Source organism: Scyliorhinus canicula, chromosome 21, assembly GCF_902713615.1.
Source record: "Scyliorhinus canicula chromosome 21, sScyCan1.1, whole genome shotgun sequence".
NCBI lineage: Eukaryota > Metazoa > Chordata > Chondrichthyes > Carcharhiniformes > Scyliorhinidae > Scyliorhinus > Scyliorhinus canicula.
In genome coordinates this window covers 3,476,099-3,490,607 of record NC_052166.1, presented here as the reverse complement: position 1 = coordinate 3,490,607, position 14,509 = coordinate 3,476,099, and the positions used below count along the sequence as shown (strand labels likewise).

The 14,509-nt window shown below is 52.3% G+C and overlaps 1 protein-coding gene across 1 annotated transcript in view; it reads right to left on the bottom strand.

Annotated features, from left to right (window-relative positions):
- LOC119955781 (histone deacetylase 6-like) overlaps positions 1 to 14,346 on the bottom strand; it is a 74,267-nt gene extending 59,921 nt beyond the window's left edge. The window contains exons 1-5 of the mRNA XM_038782339.1: positions 14,283 to 14,346; positions 10,627 to 10,798; positions 9,839 to 9,967; positions 6,397 to 6,565; positions 5,213 to 5,346 (exon numbers count right to left, since the gene is read on the bottom strand). Of these exons, the coding sequence (XP_038638267.1) occupies positions 5,213 to 5,346; positions 6,397 to 6,565; positions 9,839 to 9,967; positions 10,627 to 10,798; positions 14,283 to 14,346 (668 nt within the window). The remainder of the gene's footprint in view (positions 1 to 5,212; positions 5,347 to 6,396; positions 6,566 to 9,838; positions 9,968 to 10,626; positions 10,799 to 14,282) is intronic.
- Between the last annotated feature and the right edge of the window lie 163 nt (positions 14,347 to 14,509).

Genomic DNA, 14,509 nt, shown 5'->3' with positions numbered 1-14,509 from the left:
AGGAGCAGATCGGTCGACAGATTTTGGAAACGAGTAAAAACAACAGGTTTGTTGTGATGGGAGATATCAACTTCCCAATATTGACTGGGACTCACTTAGTGCTAGCGGCTTAGACGGGGCAGAGTTTGTAAGGAGCATCCAGGAGGGCTTCTTAAAACAATATGTAGACAGTCCAATCAGGGTAGGGGCTGTACTGGACCTGGTGTTGGGGAATGAGCCCAGCCAGGTGGTCGAAGTTTCAGTAGGGGAGCATTTCGGGAACAGTGACCACAATTCAGGAAGTTTTAAAGTGCTGGTGGGCAAGGATAAGAGTTGTCCTTGGGTGAATGTGCTAAATTGGGGAAGGCTAATTATAACAATATTAGGCGGGAACTGAAGAACCTAGATTGGGGGCGGATGTTTGAGGGTAAATCAACATCTGACATGTGGGAGGCTTTCAAATGTCAGTTGAAAGGAATTCAGGACCGGCATGTTCCTGTGAGGAAGAAGGATAAATACGGCAAATTTCGAGAACCTTGGATAACGAGAGATATTGTAGGCCTCGTCAAAAAGCAAAAGGAGGCATTTGTCAGGGCTAGAAGGCTGGGAACAGACGAAGCCTGTGTGGAATATAAGGAAAGTAGGAAGGAACTTAAGCAAGGAGTCAGGAGGGCTAGAAGGGGTCACGAAAAGTCATTGGCAAATAGGGTTAAGGAAAATCCCAAGGCTTTTTACACGTACATAAAAAGCAAGAGGGTAGCCAGGGAAAGGGTTGGCCCACTGAAGGATCGGCAAGGGAATCTATGTGTGGAGCCAGAGGAAATGGGCGAGGTACTAAATGAATACTTTGCATCAGTATTCACCAAAGAGAAGGAATTGGTGGATGTTGAGTCTGGAGAAGGGTGTGTAGATAGCCTGGGTCACATTGAGATCCAAAAAGATGAGGTGTTGGCGTCTTGAAAATATTACGGTAGATAAGCCCCCAGGGCCTGATGGGATCTAACCAGAATACTGAAGGAGGCAAGAGAGGAAATTGCTGAGGCCCTGACAGAAATCTTTGGATCCTCACTGTCTTCAGCTGATGTCCCGGAGGACTGGAGAATAGCCAATGTTGTTCCTTTGTTTAAGAAGGGTAGCAAGGATAATCCAGGGAACTACAGGCCGGTGAGCCTTACGTCAGAGGTAGGGAAATTACTGGAGAGAATTCTTCGAGACAGGATCGACTCCCATTTGGAAGCAAGTGGGCGTATTAGTGAGAGGCAGCATGGTTTTGTGAAGGGGAGGTCGTGTCTCACTAACGATAGTTTTTCGAAGAGGTCACAAAGATGATTGATGCAGGTAAGGCAGTGGATGTTGTCTATCTGGACTTCAGTAAGGCCTTTGACAAGGTCCCTCATGATAAACTGATACAAAAGGTGAAGTCACACGGGATCAGGGTTGAGCTGGCAAGGTGGATACAGAACTGGCAAGGTGGATACAGAACTGGCTAGGTCATAGAAGGCAGAGAATAGCAATGGAAGGGTGCTTTTCTAATTGGAGAGCTGTGACTAGTGGTGTTCCGCAGGGATCAGTGCTGGGACCTTTGCTGTTCGTAGTAAATATAAATGATTTGGAGGAAAATGTAACTGGTCTGATTAGTAAGTTTGCAGACGACACAAAGGTTGGTGGAATTGCGGATAGCAGTAAGGACTGTCAGAGGATACAGCAGGATTTTGATCGTTTGGAGACTTGGGCGGAGAGATGGCAGATGGAGTTTAATCCGCACAAATGTGAGGTAATGCATTTTGGAAGGTCTAATGCAGGTAGGGAATATACAGTGAATGGTGGAACCCTCAAGAGTATTGAAAGTCAGAGAGATCTAGGTGTACAGGCCCACAAGTCACTGAAAGGGGCAACACAACTGGAGAAGGCAGTCAAGAAGGCATACGGCATGCTTGCCTTCATTGGCCGGGGCATTGAGCATAAGAATTGGCAAGTCATGTTGCAGCTGTATAGAACCTTAGTTAGGCCATTACTTGGAGTATAGTGTTCAGTTCTGGTCGCCACACTACCAGAAGGATGTGGAGGCTTTAGAGAGGGTGCAGAAGAGGTTTACCAGGATGTTGCCTGGTATGGAGGGCATTAGCTATGAGGAGCGGTTGAATAAACTCGGCTTGTTCTCACTGGAACGATGGAGGTTGAGGGGCGACCTGATAGAGGTCTACAAAATTATGAGGGGCATAGACAGAGTGGATAGTCAGAAGCTTTTTCCCAGGGTAGAGGGGTCAATTACTAGGGGGCATAGGTTTAAGGTGCGAGGGGCAAGGTTTAGAGGAGATGTACGAGGCAAGTTTTTTTACACAGGGGGTAGTGGGTGCCTGGAACTCGCTGCCGGAGGAGGTGGTGGAAGTAGGGACGATAGTGACATTTAGGGGGCATCTTGACAAATACATGAATAGGATGGGAATAGAGGGATACGGACCCCGGAAGTGTAGAAGATTTGAGCTTAGACGGGCAGCATGGTCGACACGGGCCTGGAGGGCCGAAGGGCCTGTTCCTGTGCCGTACTTTTCTTTATTTTATTCTTTATTCTAAGATGTTAACTGTGCGTTTTAAAAAGGTTAACTTGAATTCATAGAATAAACATTGTTTTGCTTTAAAAAATACTTTTCCATTTCTGCTGTACCACACCTGTAGAGTGGGCCGTGTGCTCCCCATACCACAATCTAGTCAAAGTTGTGGGTCAGGGGAACTCTAAACCCTGGACCATAACAACGTACATAGATCCCTCAAAGTTGCCACCCAGGTTGATAGGGTTGTTAAGAAGGCGTATGGTGTGTTGGCTTTCATTAACAGGGGGATTGAGTTTAAGAGCCGCGAGGTTTTGCTGCAGCTTTATATAACCCTAGTTAGACCACATTTGGAATATTGTGTCCAGTTCTGGTCGCCTCATTATAGGAAGGATGTGGATGCTTTGGAGAGGGTACAGAGGAGATTTACCAGGATGCTGCCTGGACAGGAGGGCATGTCTTATGAAGAAAGGTTGAGGGAGCGAGGGCTTTTCTCACTGGAGCGAAGAAGGAAGAGAGGCGACTTGATCGAGGTGTATAGGTGATGAGAGGCATGGATAGAGTGGATGGAGACTTTTCCCCAGGGCGGAAATGACTGTCACGAGGAGGCATAGTTTTAAGGTGATTGGAGGAAGGTATAGGGGAGATAGAACATAGAACATTACAGCGCAGTACGGGCCCTTCGGCCCTCGATGTTGCGCCGACCCGTGAAACCATCTGAAGCCTATCTGACCTACACTATTCCATTTTCATCCATATGTCTATCCAGTGACCACTTAAATGCCCTTAAAGTTGGCGAGTCTACTACTATTGCAGGCAGGGCGTTCCACACCCCTACTACTCTCTGAGTAAAGAAACTGCCTCTGACATCTGTCCTATATCTACCACCCCTCAATTTAAAGCTATGTCCCCTCGTGTTGGTCATCACCATCCGAGGAAAAAGACTCTCACTGTCCACCCTATCTAACCCTCTGACTATCTTATATGTCTCTATTAAGTCACCTCTCAGCCTTCTCCTCTCTAACGAAAACAACCTCAATTCCCTGAGCCTTTCCTCGTAAGACCTTCCCTCCATACCAGGCAACATCCTAGTAAATCTCCTCTGAACCCTTCCAAAGCTTCCACATCCTTCCTATAATGTGGTGACCAGAACTGCACGCAGTACTCCAGGTGTGGCCGCACCAGAGTTATGTACAGCTGCAGCATGACCTTGTGGTTCCGAAACTCAATCCCCCTGCTTATAAAGGCTAGCACACCATATGCCTTCTTAACAGCCCTATTAACCTGGGTGGCAACTTTCAGGGATTTATGTACCTGGATGCCGAGATCTCTCTGTTCATCTACATTACCAAGAATCTTGCCATTAGCCCAGTACTCTGCATTCCTGTTACTCCTTCCAAAGTGAACCACCTCACACTTTTCCGCATTAAACTCCATCTGCCACCTCTCAGCCCAGCTCTGCAGCTTATCTATGTCCCTCTGTATCCTATAACATCCTTCAGCACTATCCACAACTCCACCGACCTTCGTGTCATCTGCAAATTTACTAACCCATCCTTCTACACCCTCTTCCAGGTCATTTATAAAAATGACAAACAGCAGTGGCCCCAAAACAGATCCTTGCGGTACACCACTAGTAACTGAACTCCAGGATGAACATTTGCCATCAACCACTACCCTCTGTCTTCTTTCAGCTAGCCAATTACTGATCCAAACCGCTAAATCACCTTCAATTCCATACTTCCTTATTTTCTGCAATAGCCTACCGTGGGGAACCTTATCAAACGCCTTACTGAAATCCATATACACCACATCAACAGCTTTACCCTGATCCACCTGTTTGGTCACCTTCTCAAAAAACTCAATAAGGTTTGTGAGACATGACCTACCCTTCACAAAACCGTGTTGAGTATCGCTAATCAACTTGTTCTTTTCAAGATGATTATAAACCCTATCTCTTATAACCTTTTCCAACATTTTACCCACAACCGAAGTAAGGCTCACAGGTCTATAATTACCAGGGTTGTCTCTACTCCCCTTCTTGAACAAGGGGACAACACAGATGTCAGAGGTCGGTTCATTACACACAGAGTGGTGGGTGTGTGGAATACACGGCCAGCAGAGGTGGTGGAGTCGGAGTCATTAGGGACTTTTAAGCGACTCCTGGAGAGGCACATGGGCAGCAGTAAATTGAAGGGATGTAGGTTAAGTTGATCTTAGATTACGATAAATGGTTGGTACAACATTGTGGACCGAAGGGCCTGTACTGTTCTATGTTCACCTTGGTTGAAAATGCCCCCCCCCCCCCCCCCCCCCCCCCCCCCCCCCCCCTCCCCTGAGACTGTGTTCTCCGTTCGAGATATAAGTTGCCACTGTCGCCGTTGGACATAGGAACCTTTACATCTGCCTGAAGGGCAGTAAACGGCATTTTGCAATGCCTCTGCTGGTGGGAATGTGTAACTACAACGTGACATGTTTACACAGGCTTTTCCCATTACAAGTATTGGCATGGGGGGAGGGGGGTGTCGGGGAGAGGAAGAAAAGTTACCGAGATACTTGGGGGGTGGGGAGGGGGCAAGCGGAAGGGTTCGAAACGCGATTCCTATCCGAGGCTGAAGGTATCAAGGCTCCGTCGGGCAGGCAGAGGGGACGTCAGGCACTTTACAGATCCCCCCGGGTCTTACTTTATTTTGTGGCCGACCAGGTTCTGGGCGAAACGAGCAGCCAGGGCCACGTTGTTGAAGAAACAGAATCCACAAGCCACGTCCCTCTCCGCGTGGTGGCCTGGGGGACGAATGAGCGCAACTCCGTTCTGGACCTGTGAGAGAAAAGGAGGGGGGGGGGGGGGGGGGGGGGGGGGGGGGGGGGGGGAGGAAAGGAGATAGCTTTGTGGGTTTTGGTCAGGTCGCAGTTACGTTAGAAAACTGGAGATCAGAGGCAATTCGGCCCTTCGAGCCTGGTCCGTGATCCAACAAGCTGTTCCTCCTTCTCAACCCCACACCTCCTGCACCCCATTAGAGTATAGAAATCTATCCATTTCCTTCTTGAATATATTCAGTGACTTGGCCCCACAGCCACTGGGGGGAGAGAGTTGCACAGGGTCATCACCCTCTGAGTGACGAGGTTTCTCCTCATCTCAGTTGCAAATGGCCGACCCCCCCCCCCCCCCCCCCCCCCCCCCCCCCCCCCCCGTATCTCGAGACCGTGACCACTTTGTTCTCGATCGCACCCAGGCAGAGGAAACAACATCTCTGCACCCACTCTGTCCAGCCCTGCCAGAATTTTACACGTGACAATTAGATCCCCCCCCCTCACTCTTCTAATCTCCAGTGAGCACAGGCCCTGTTCGACCCAATCTCTCCTCCGACAACAATCCCGCCATCCCGGGAATCATTCTCTCGGTGAGCTCCCTCTGCCACGAGTATGATCAGGAGACCCCAAACAGCACAAGATATTCCCGGTATTGCCTCACCAATGTCCTTGTACAGCTGCAGTGAGACATCCTTACTCCTGAGCTTGGGTCCTACCACAGTGAAGGTCAACGTGGATCATTTGCCTTCCGAACTGCTCGCTACACCCGCCTGATTGCTTTCAGTGGTGTACCATGGTGTACCGTGCCACTTTCCTCCATCCGAAGCCGATAACCTCGCACTGATCTACGCTAAACTGCAGTCGCCACCTATTTGCCCACCCACTCAACCTGCCTAACTCGTCTTGGAGCCTCCTCTTCACCGCTTACCTTCCCACTAAGAGATTCACATGCCGAGCGCGTGCCTGGACCCCTGAGCCTCGGGCCTGCTCCCCAAACCCCCGCGCACCCCCCCCCCCTCCCCCAAACGAAGAGCCAGACATCTAAATGGCCGCTCACCTGTCCTGTCAGCACGGCATCCACCACGTTAAAGAGGGAGCCCACCGCTAGCAGCGCGCTGTCGTAGGTCTGAGGCGAGATGAAGATGGAGTTGTACTCACACGATTGCCGATGCAACTCCCGGGAATTCATCTCCTTTGTGGACTTCAGTGACGTGATGTAGGTTAAGCTGAGAGAGGCGGGAACAGAGCGAGATTTTAAAAAAAACTTCTTTCTTCTGTGTGGCTGTCACTGGTTGAGGTGGGTACTTGTTGCCCATCTCTGATTGGCTCTCAAACAGCGTGTCTCGGTAGGAATTGCCCCTGGAGGGGGGGGGGGGGGGGGGGGGGGGGGGCGCAATGCTAGATTTTTATTCCCTCTGATGACCGGAGGCATTGTGACTGCAGCCACTGTCTCCCAAGATGGACAGTCCACAGAAGATCGGGACCTCCACTCGCTGACCGCCCCCCCCCTCCATGTCTCAGCACTGCCTCTGCCACAATCACAGATCCCGTGCGAGTGCAGAGAGAACTCCACCACTTTCTCTGCAACAACTAATCGGTGGATGTAATCGACAGAATTTAACCCTGGGCCACAGGCTATAGCTGACCAGAAGCTCGGTCGAAGAGGTCGGTTTTTTAACGAGAGCCTTAAAGGAGAGAGAGAAACAGAGAGAGAGAGAGAGAGAGAGAGAGAAATGAAATGAAGAGAGAGGAACAGAGAGAGAGAGAGAGAGATAAACAGACAGAAACAGATAAAAGGTGAGAGACAGAGACAGAGAGAGAGAGAGACCCAGAGCGAGAAATAGACAGAGACAGCCAGACACAGAAAGAGGCAGAGAGATAAAATGAAATGAAGAGAGAGACAGAGAGAGAAAGAGAGAGAGAGAGAGATGGAGGGAGAGAGGCAGAGGGAGAGAGGCAGAGGGAGAGGGGCAGAGGGAGAGGGGCAGAGGGAGAGGGGCAGAGGGAGAGGGGCAGAGGGACAGGGAGAGGGGCAGAGGGAGGGGGCAGAGGGAGAGGGGCAGAGGGAGAGGGGCAGAGGGAGAGGGGCAGAGGGAGAGGGGCAGAGGGAGAGGGGCAGAGGGAGAGGGGCAGAGGGAGAGGGGCAGAGGGAGAGGGGCAGAGGGAGAGGGGCAGAGGGAGAGGGGCAGAGGGAGAGGGGCAGAGGGAGGGGCAGAGGGAGGGGGCAGAGGGAGACGGGCAGAGGGAGACGGGCAGAGGGAGAGGGGCAGAGTGAGAGGGGCAGAGTGAGAGGGGCAGAGTGAGAGGGGCAGAGTGAGAGGGGCAGAGGGAGAGGGGCAGAGTGAGAGGGGCAGAGTGAGAGGGGCAGAGGGAGAGGGGCAGAGGGAGAGGGGCAGAGGGAGAGGGGCAGAGGGAGAGGGGCAGAGGGAGAGGGGCAGAGGGAGAGGGGCAGAGGGAGAGGGGCAGAGGGAGAGGGGCAGAGGGAGAGGGGCAGAGGGAGAGGGGCAGAGGGAGAGGGGCAGAGGGAGAGGGGCAGAGGGAGAGGGGCAGAGGGGAGAGGGGCAGAGGGAGAGGGGCAGAGGGAGAGGGGCAGAGGGAGAGGGGCAGAGGGAGAGGGGCAGAGGGAGAGGGGCAGAGGGAGAGGGGCAGAGGGAGAGGGGCAGAGGGAGAGGGGCAGAGGGGCAGAGGGAGAGGGGCAGAGGGAGAGGGGCAGAGGGAGAGGGGCAGAGGGAGAGGGGCAGAGGGAGAGGGGCAGAGGGAGAGGGGCAGAGGGAGAGGGGCAGAGGGAGAGGGGCAGAGGGGAGAGGGGCAGAGGGAGAGGGGCAGAGGGAGAGGGGCAGAGGGAGAGGGGCAGAGGGAGAGGGGCAGAGGGAGAGGGGCAGAGGGAGAGGGGCAGAGGGAGAGGGGCAGAGGGAGAGGGGCAGAGGGAGAGGGGCAGAGGGAGAGGGGCAGAGGGAGGGGCAGAGGGGAGGGGCAGAGGGAGAGGGGCAGAGGGAGAGGGGCAGAGGGAGAGGGGCAGAGGGAGAGGGGCAGAGGGAGAGGGGCAGAGGGCAGAGGGGGAGAGGGGCAGAGGGAGAGGGGCAGAGGGAGAGGGGCAGAGGGAGAGGGGCAGAGGGAGAGGGGCAGAGGGAGAGGGGCAGAGGGAGAGGGGCAGAGGGAGAGGGGCAGAGGGAGAGGGGCAGAGGGAGAGGGGCAGAGGGAGAGGGGCAGAGGGAGAGGGGCAGAGGGAGAGGGGCAGAGGGAGAGGGGCAGAGGGAGAGGGGCAGAGGGAGAGGGGCAGAGGGAGAGGGGCAGAGGGAGAGGGGCAGAGGGAGAGGGGCAGAGGGAGAGGGGCAGAGGGAGAGGGGCAGAGGGAGAGGGGCAGAGGGAGGGGCAGAGGGAGGGGCAGAGGCAGAGGGCAGAGGGAGAGGCAGAGGGAGATGGGCAGAGGGAGAGGGGCAGAGGGAGAGGGGCAGAGGGAGAGGGGCAGAGGGAGAGGGGCAGAGGGAGAGGGGCAGAGGGAGAGGGGCAGAGGGAGAGGGGCAGAGGGAGAGGGGCAGAGGGAGAGGGGCAGAGGGAGAGGGGCAGAGGGAGAGGGGCAGAGGGAGAAGGGCAGAGGGAGAGGGGCCAGAGGGAGAGGGGCAGAGGGAGAGGGGCAGAGGGAGAGGGGCAGAGGGAGAGGGGCAGAGGGAGAGGGGCAGAGGGAGAGGGGCAGAGGGAGAGGGGCAGAGGGAGAGGGGCAGAGGGAGAGGGGCAGAGGGAGAGGGGCAGAGGGAGAGGGGCAGAGGGAGAGGGGCAGAGGGAGAGGGGCAGAGGGAGAGGGGCAGAGGGGAGGGGCAGAAGGAGGGGCAGTGGGAGAGGCAGAGGGAGTGGCAGAGGGAGAGGGGGGGCAGAGGGAGAGAAGGAAAGGCAGAGAGAGAGAGAGATCGAGAGGGAGACAGAGAGTGAGAGAGAGACATAGAGAGAGGCAGAGGGAGAGAGGCAGAGAGAGAGAGAGAGGCAGAGAGAGTGAGGCAGAGAGAGAGAGAGAGGCAGAGAGAGTGAGGCAGAGAGAGAGAGAGAGGCAGAGAGAGAGAGAGGGGCAGTGACATAGTTCAGAGAGAGACACATACACAGCGAGACAGAGAGAGATGCAGAGACAAAGTGAGAGACAGGGAGAGGGAGAGAGAGAGAGAAAGAGGGAGAGAGAGAGAGAAAGAGGGAGAGAGAGAGAGAGACAGAGAAACATAAATAGTTCTCCATATATGAAACAGACGAATAGAGAATATATTGTGTGGCAGCACAGTGGTTAGCTTTGCTACCTCACGGCGCTGAGGACCCGTGTTCGAATCCCGGCCCTGGGTCACTGACCGTGTGGAGTTTGCACATTCTCCCCGTGTCTGCGTGGGTCTCACTGCCACAACCCAAAGATGTGCAGATTTGGTGGATTGGCCGTGCTAAATTGCCCCTTAATTGGGAAAAATGAATTGGATATTCTAAATTTTAAACAAAAAGAGAATAAATTCCCCTCTGTCACTTACCTGTGACACATCTCTACTTGACTCTCGTTGGCTGGATGAGCAAGAATTGGATAGCACCTTTCCACCAGGTGCAGTTCCTCGTGACGGGCAAATATCTGTGAGATTCGCCGAGGCTGCTCCGGGTGTTGACTTGCATGAAAAGAGTCTGCAGTTTATAACTGACACACACTTAGCAGACAATGCACTGATGCACAATCCTACACACAGGCTCAGGCACACATCAAGGACACACGCAGAGAAAAATGCTCTCACAACAAGCAGACACTGAGGGAAGTACACGCTTGAACACCAAGGGCACGCACACATCAAATGCACAGCTGCGTGCACAATGCCAGGGACATATGCACGTGTGCACACATGTCAAGTACACGGACAAATGTGCATACTCACATGTCAAGGATGCATGCACTCACATACCAAGCACACACAGACTCACACATTCACATGCATGCACAGACCCATGCATTCACAGATCAATCTCGCACTAAGATGCATACATTCACACCTCAAGCACCCACATACCCACACATTCACATACCAAACACATACAGACGGATGCATTCACATGCCAAGCACATCCAGACTGTCGCATTCACATGCCAAGCACCCACAGATGCACACAATGACATACCAAGAACCCCCTCCCCACCCCTCAGCACAACAGGAGGGTGATCTCACAGACTCCACGTGATACACGCCGACTGACAGAAATCAGACACACAAGACCCCGGTACGTACACACACACACACACAAGAAAACTGCAGTGGTTTAGTCTGCTCACACTTACAAGTCCCACATGTTGAAGTGGTCCTTCATTCGCTCGTCATACAGCAGCCCAGTTTGGTAAGGGGGCAGAGGTCTCATCACCTCCATCATGATGATGTCCAGCATCTCATCCACGTCATCGGTCAGCTCGCTCGCCTCGGGGAAGGCCTGAACGTCGCGCCACGAGCTCAACTCTAAGAGGCAAGCGGAGCAGCTGAGTGCGGGGCCCGAATCCAACTCCCCCCCCTCCTCACGCGACACCGAAATGGCACCTTTCACCTGCTGCGGGGCGCCGAACTGGGAACTCTGCACCGCCAGAGGATCACAGACCCAAGGAGGGTCAGGTACAGGAGCGGGGGCACCCCTAGTCCCCTCCCTCCGGGCTTGGCGGGAGTTACCGGTCGGGCAAAACTCCCCATTCTCATCACCGAACCCCACTCCTCCCAAGCAAATGCACACCAAGGTGGGAGCAGCGGCAAATCAACATGGCCGCCTGCCACAGTCGGAGGGGGGGGGGGGGGGGGGGGGGGAGAGTGAGAGAAAGAGAGAATCAAAATGCGCAAAAAAAGGCGACGCTGGTCAAGCAGGACAGTCTGCGACAGTGTCACGGTGAGAGTACCTTTAAGAAATGGGGGTTTATCAAATAGCTGCAGTGGGTGTACCTTTACGAAATAGGTGTTTATCAGTGATGTCAGAGTGTGGGTGGAGCTGGGCTGTCTGTCAGCTTTTTACTTTCACTTTGGGCTCACAGCGACAGGGTGTGTTTAGTTTTTTCCAAGGTAAACATTGTTATTAAATGACAGATTTTCACATATTTACTTCTTCTTATTGAATTCACAAAAGCATTCTCGATTATTTCTTTGCTGCCGTGCTGAAAGTTCCCTGGAGTGCCAAAGTAACTATTCAGTCAGTGTTAACTGGCTTAAGCTAAGTATCATATTAGATACTTGTAATAAATAATGGGAGACTCTATTTACAAGTGCTAAATGATATATATATTTTTTTAAATTTAGAGTACCCAATTCATTTTTTCCAATTAAGGGGCAATTTAGCCTGGCCAATCCACCTACCCTACACATCTTTGGGTTGTGGGGGCGAAACCCACCCAGACACGGGGAGAATGTGCAAACTCCACACAGGACAGTGACCCAGAGCCGGGATCGAACCTGGGATCTCGGCGGCGTGAGGCTGCAGGGCTAACCCACTGCGCCACCGTGCTGCCCCTAAATGATATATCTGACACACTCTGAAATGTGTTCATGAAGATTTCTGCTCATCGGTGAGGAACATCACAATAAAATGTAAGGAAGCCAACAATGGCAATGACAGCCGGGATAGAGTACAGCACTGACCCACACGTTGCAATTTTGGGGGACTGGGAGAGCATGTCAAATTTGATTTTTCCAACGGTGAAACGTATTCCTCGCTTTGCTCTGTGATTTGTTTCAGATCGACGGGCCACAGCCCTGCTTTGCACAGGTACCGCAGTGAACTAAACGAAGAAAATATACTGGTGTAGCCGACGTCTGAGTGAGCTGCGCATAGCACAGCTGTGAAGGTGGTTGTCCTTTTTATCCTTAAAAAAAGGTCTTTTATCCTTTTTCAGAAAATTATGTATTTCATTTCTCATGGAAGAACGAACATTTTCAGATAGCTCTGTAAAATTGGACAGTCCCTCATGAATGTTCTCTGCGTATAACATGTCCTGTGAAACTGGAGGCATTTTCCTCCCTTGGAGGAAAGCATTAATGCAGGTAGGTTGTGCCACACGATGAGTAGCCCGTGGATCAGTCTGGATCTGGTGGTCAATGAGCTTTAAGGTGGAGTGAATTTCCTTTTCACAGTTCTTTTTCACACAGGGCAGCACGGTAGCATGGTGGTTAGCATAAATGCTTCACAGCTCCAGGGTCCCAGGGTCCCAGGTTCGGTTCCCGGCTGGGTCACTGTCTGTGCGGAGTCTGCACGTCCTCCCCGTGAGTGTGCGTGGGTTTCCTCCGGGTGCTCCGGTTTCCTCCCACAGTCCAAAGATGTGCGGGTTAGGTGGATTGGCCAGGCTAAATTGTCTGTAATGTCCTAAAAAGTAAGGCTAAGGGGGGGTTGTTGGGTTACGGGTAGAGGGTGGGATATGTGGGTTTGAGTAGGGTGATCATTGCTCGGCACAACATAGAGGGCCGAAGGGCCTGTTCTGTGCTGTACTGTTCTATGTTCTATTTCAAAGAAGAAGTCCGCGCGGTGGACACTGAATATAATCCGATGATAGCGAACCACAGCAAAGGTAGATGGCCAATGCTAAAAATAGTCATTGTCTGCTGGTGGTTCTGAGCCAATGGATGTAGTCACATTAGACCTGTTTCCCCAAGATTACGTCTAAGTAAATTATTCCTACCCTGTTGCCAGTTTCAATCTCTTTCTTTAAAAATAATTTTTATTCACATTTTGGGTGTTTTTAGTTTTGTTTTAGATTTGGAGAAGCTGCAGTCACAGCAAGATGTGTATGAATCTCTGCAGGCTGAAGAATGTTCATGTGGTGATTTCAAAGTGGTAACTGTTCTCAGTAGAGAAGTTAAACCTGATGTAGAACATAGAACATAGAACAGTACAGCACAGAACAGGCCCTTCGGCCCTCAATGTTGTGCCGAACAATGATCACCCAACTCAAACCCACGTATCCACCCTATACCCGTAACCCAACAACCCCCTTTTACTTTTTAGGACACTACGGGCAATTTAGCATAGCCAATCCACCTAACCCGCACATCTTTGGACTGTGGGAGGAAACCGGAGCACCCGGAGGAAACCCACGCACACACGGGGAGGACGTGCAGACTCCGCACAGACAGTGACCCAGCCGGGAATCGAACCTGGGACCATGGAGCTGTGAAGCATTTATGCTAACCACCATGCTACCGTGCTGCCCCGAAAATGTCTTTCTGTAAAAAGGGTTATTTTTGTCTTATGGATGTTGCAAAGAAAGATTAAGAGTTACTTATAGAGCACTGTATTCTTTGGGGGATTTATTGGTGTTGATAGTTATTAAGATGTTTCCTGTGGGGTTATAAAGTGTTAACTGGTTTCATAAGTAAACATTGTTTTAATTTAAAAGTACTTTAACTCTCTATTGCCCTACACCTGTAAGGTCGGCCCGTGTGCTCCCCATACCACAATCTATTAAAAGTTGTGAGTCAGATGACCTCCATGATAGCACGGTATCATGATAGCACGATAGCACGGGGCAGCACGGTAGCATTGTGGATAGCACAATCGCTTCACAGCTCCAGGGTACCAGGTTCGATTCCGGCTTGGGTCACTGTCTGTGCGGAGTCTGCACATCCTCCCCGTGTGTGCGTGGGTTTCCTCCGGGTGCTTCGGTTTCCCCCCACAGTCCAAAGATGTGCAGGTTAGGTGAATTCGCCATGCTAAATTGCCCTAGTGTCCAAAATTGCTCTTAGTGTTGGATTGGGTTATGGGGATAGGGTGGAGGTGTTGACCTTGGCTAGGGTGCTCTTTCCAAGAGCCGGTGCAGACTCAATGGGCAGAATGGCCTCCTTCTGCACTGTAAATTCTATGAAATTCTATGATACACTTTGGGGTTCTCTAAACCCTGGCCCCTAACAGGCAGGGAGCCGCACTGTGTCGCTGAAGCTACGAAGCTCAGGGGCCTCCACTCAAACAACTCACCGCGGTTCTGAAGGCACTTCCAGTATTTCCTGTGGACGGAGATCACAGCAGAGATCGACTCCATTGCACTGCGAGGACAAAACGGTTCCGTGTGATTAGACAGGTACAGCACGGGGTTAGATACAGAGTAAAGCTCCCTCTACACTGTCCCCATCAAACACTCCCAGGACAGGTACAGCACGGGGTTAGATACAGAGTAAAGCTCCCTCTACACTGTCCCCATCAAA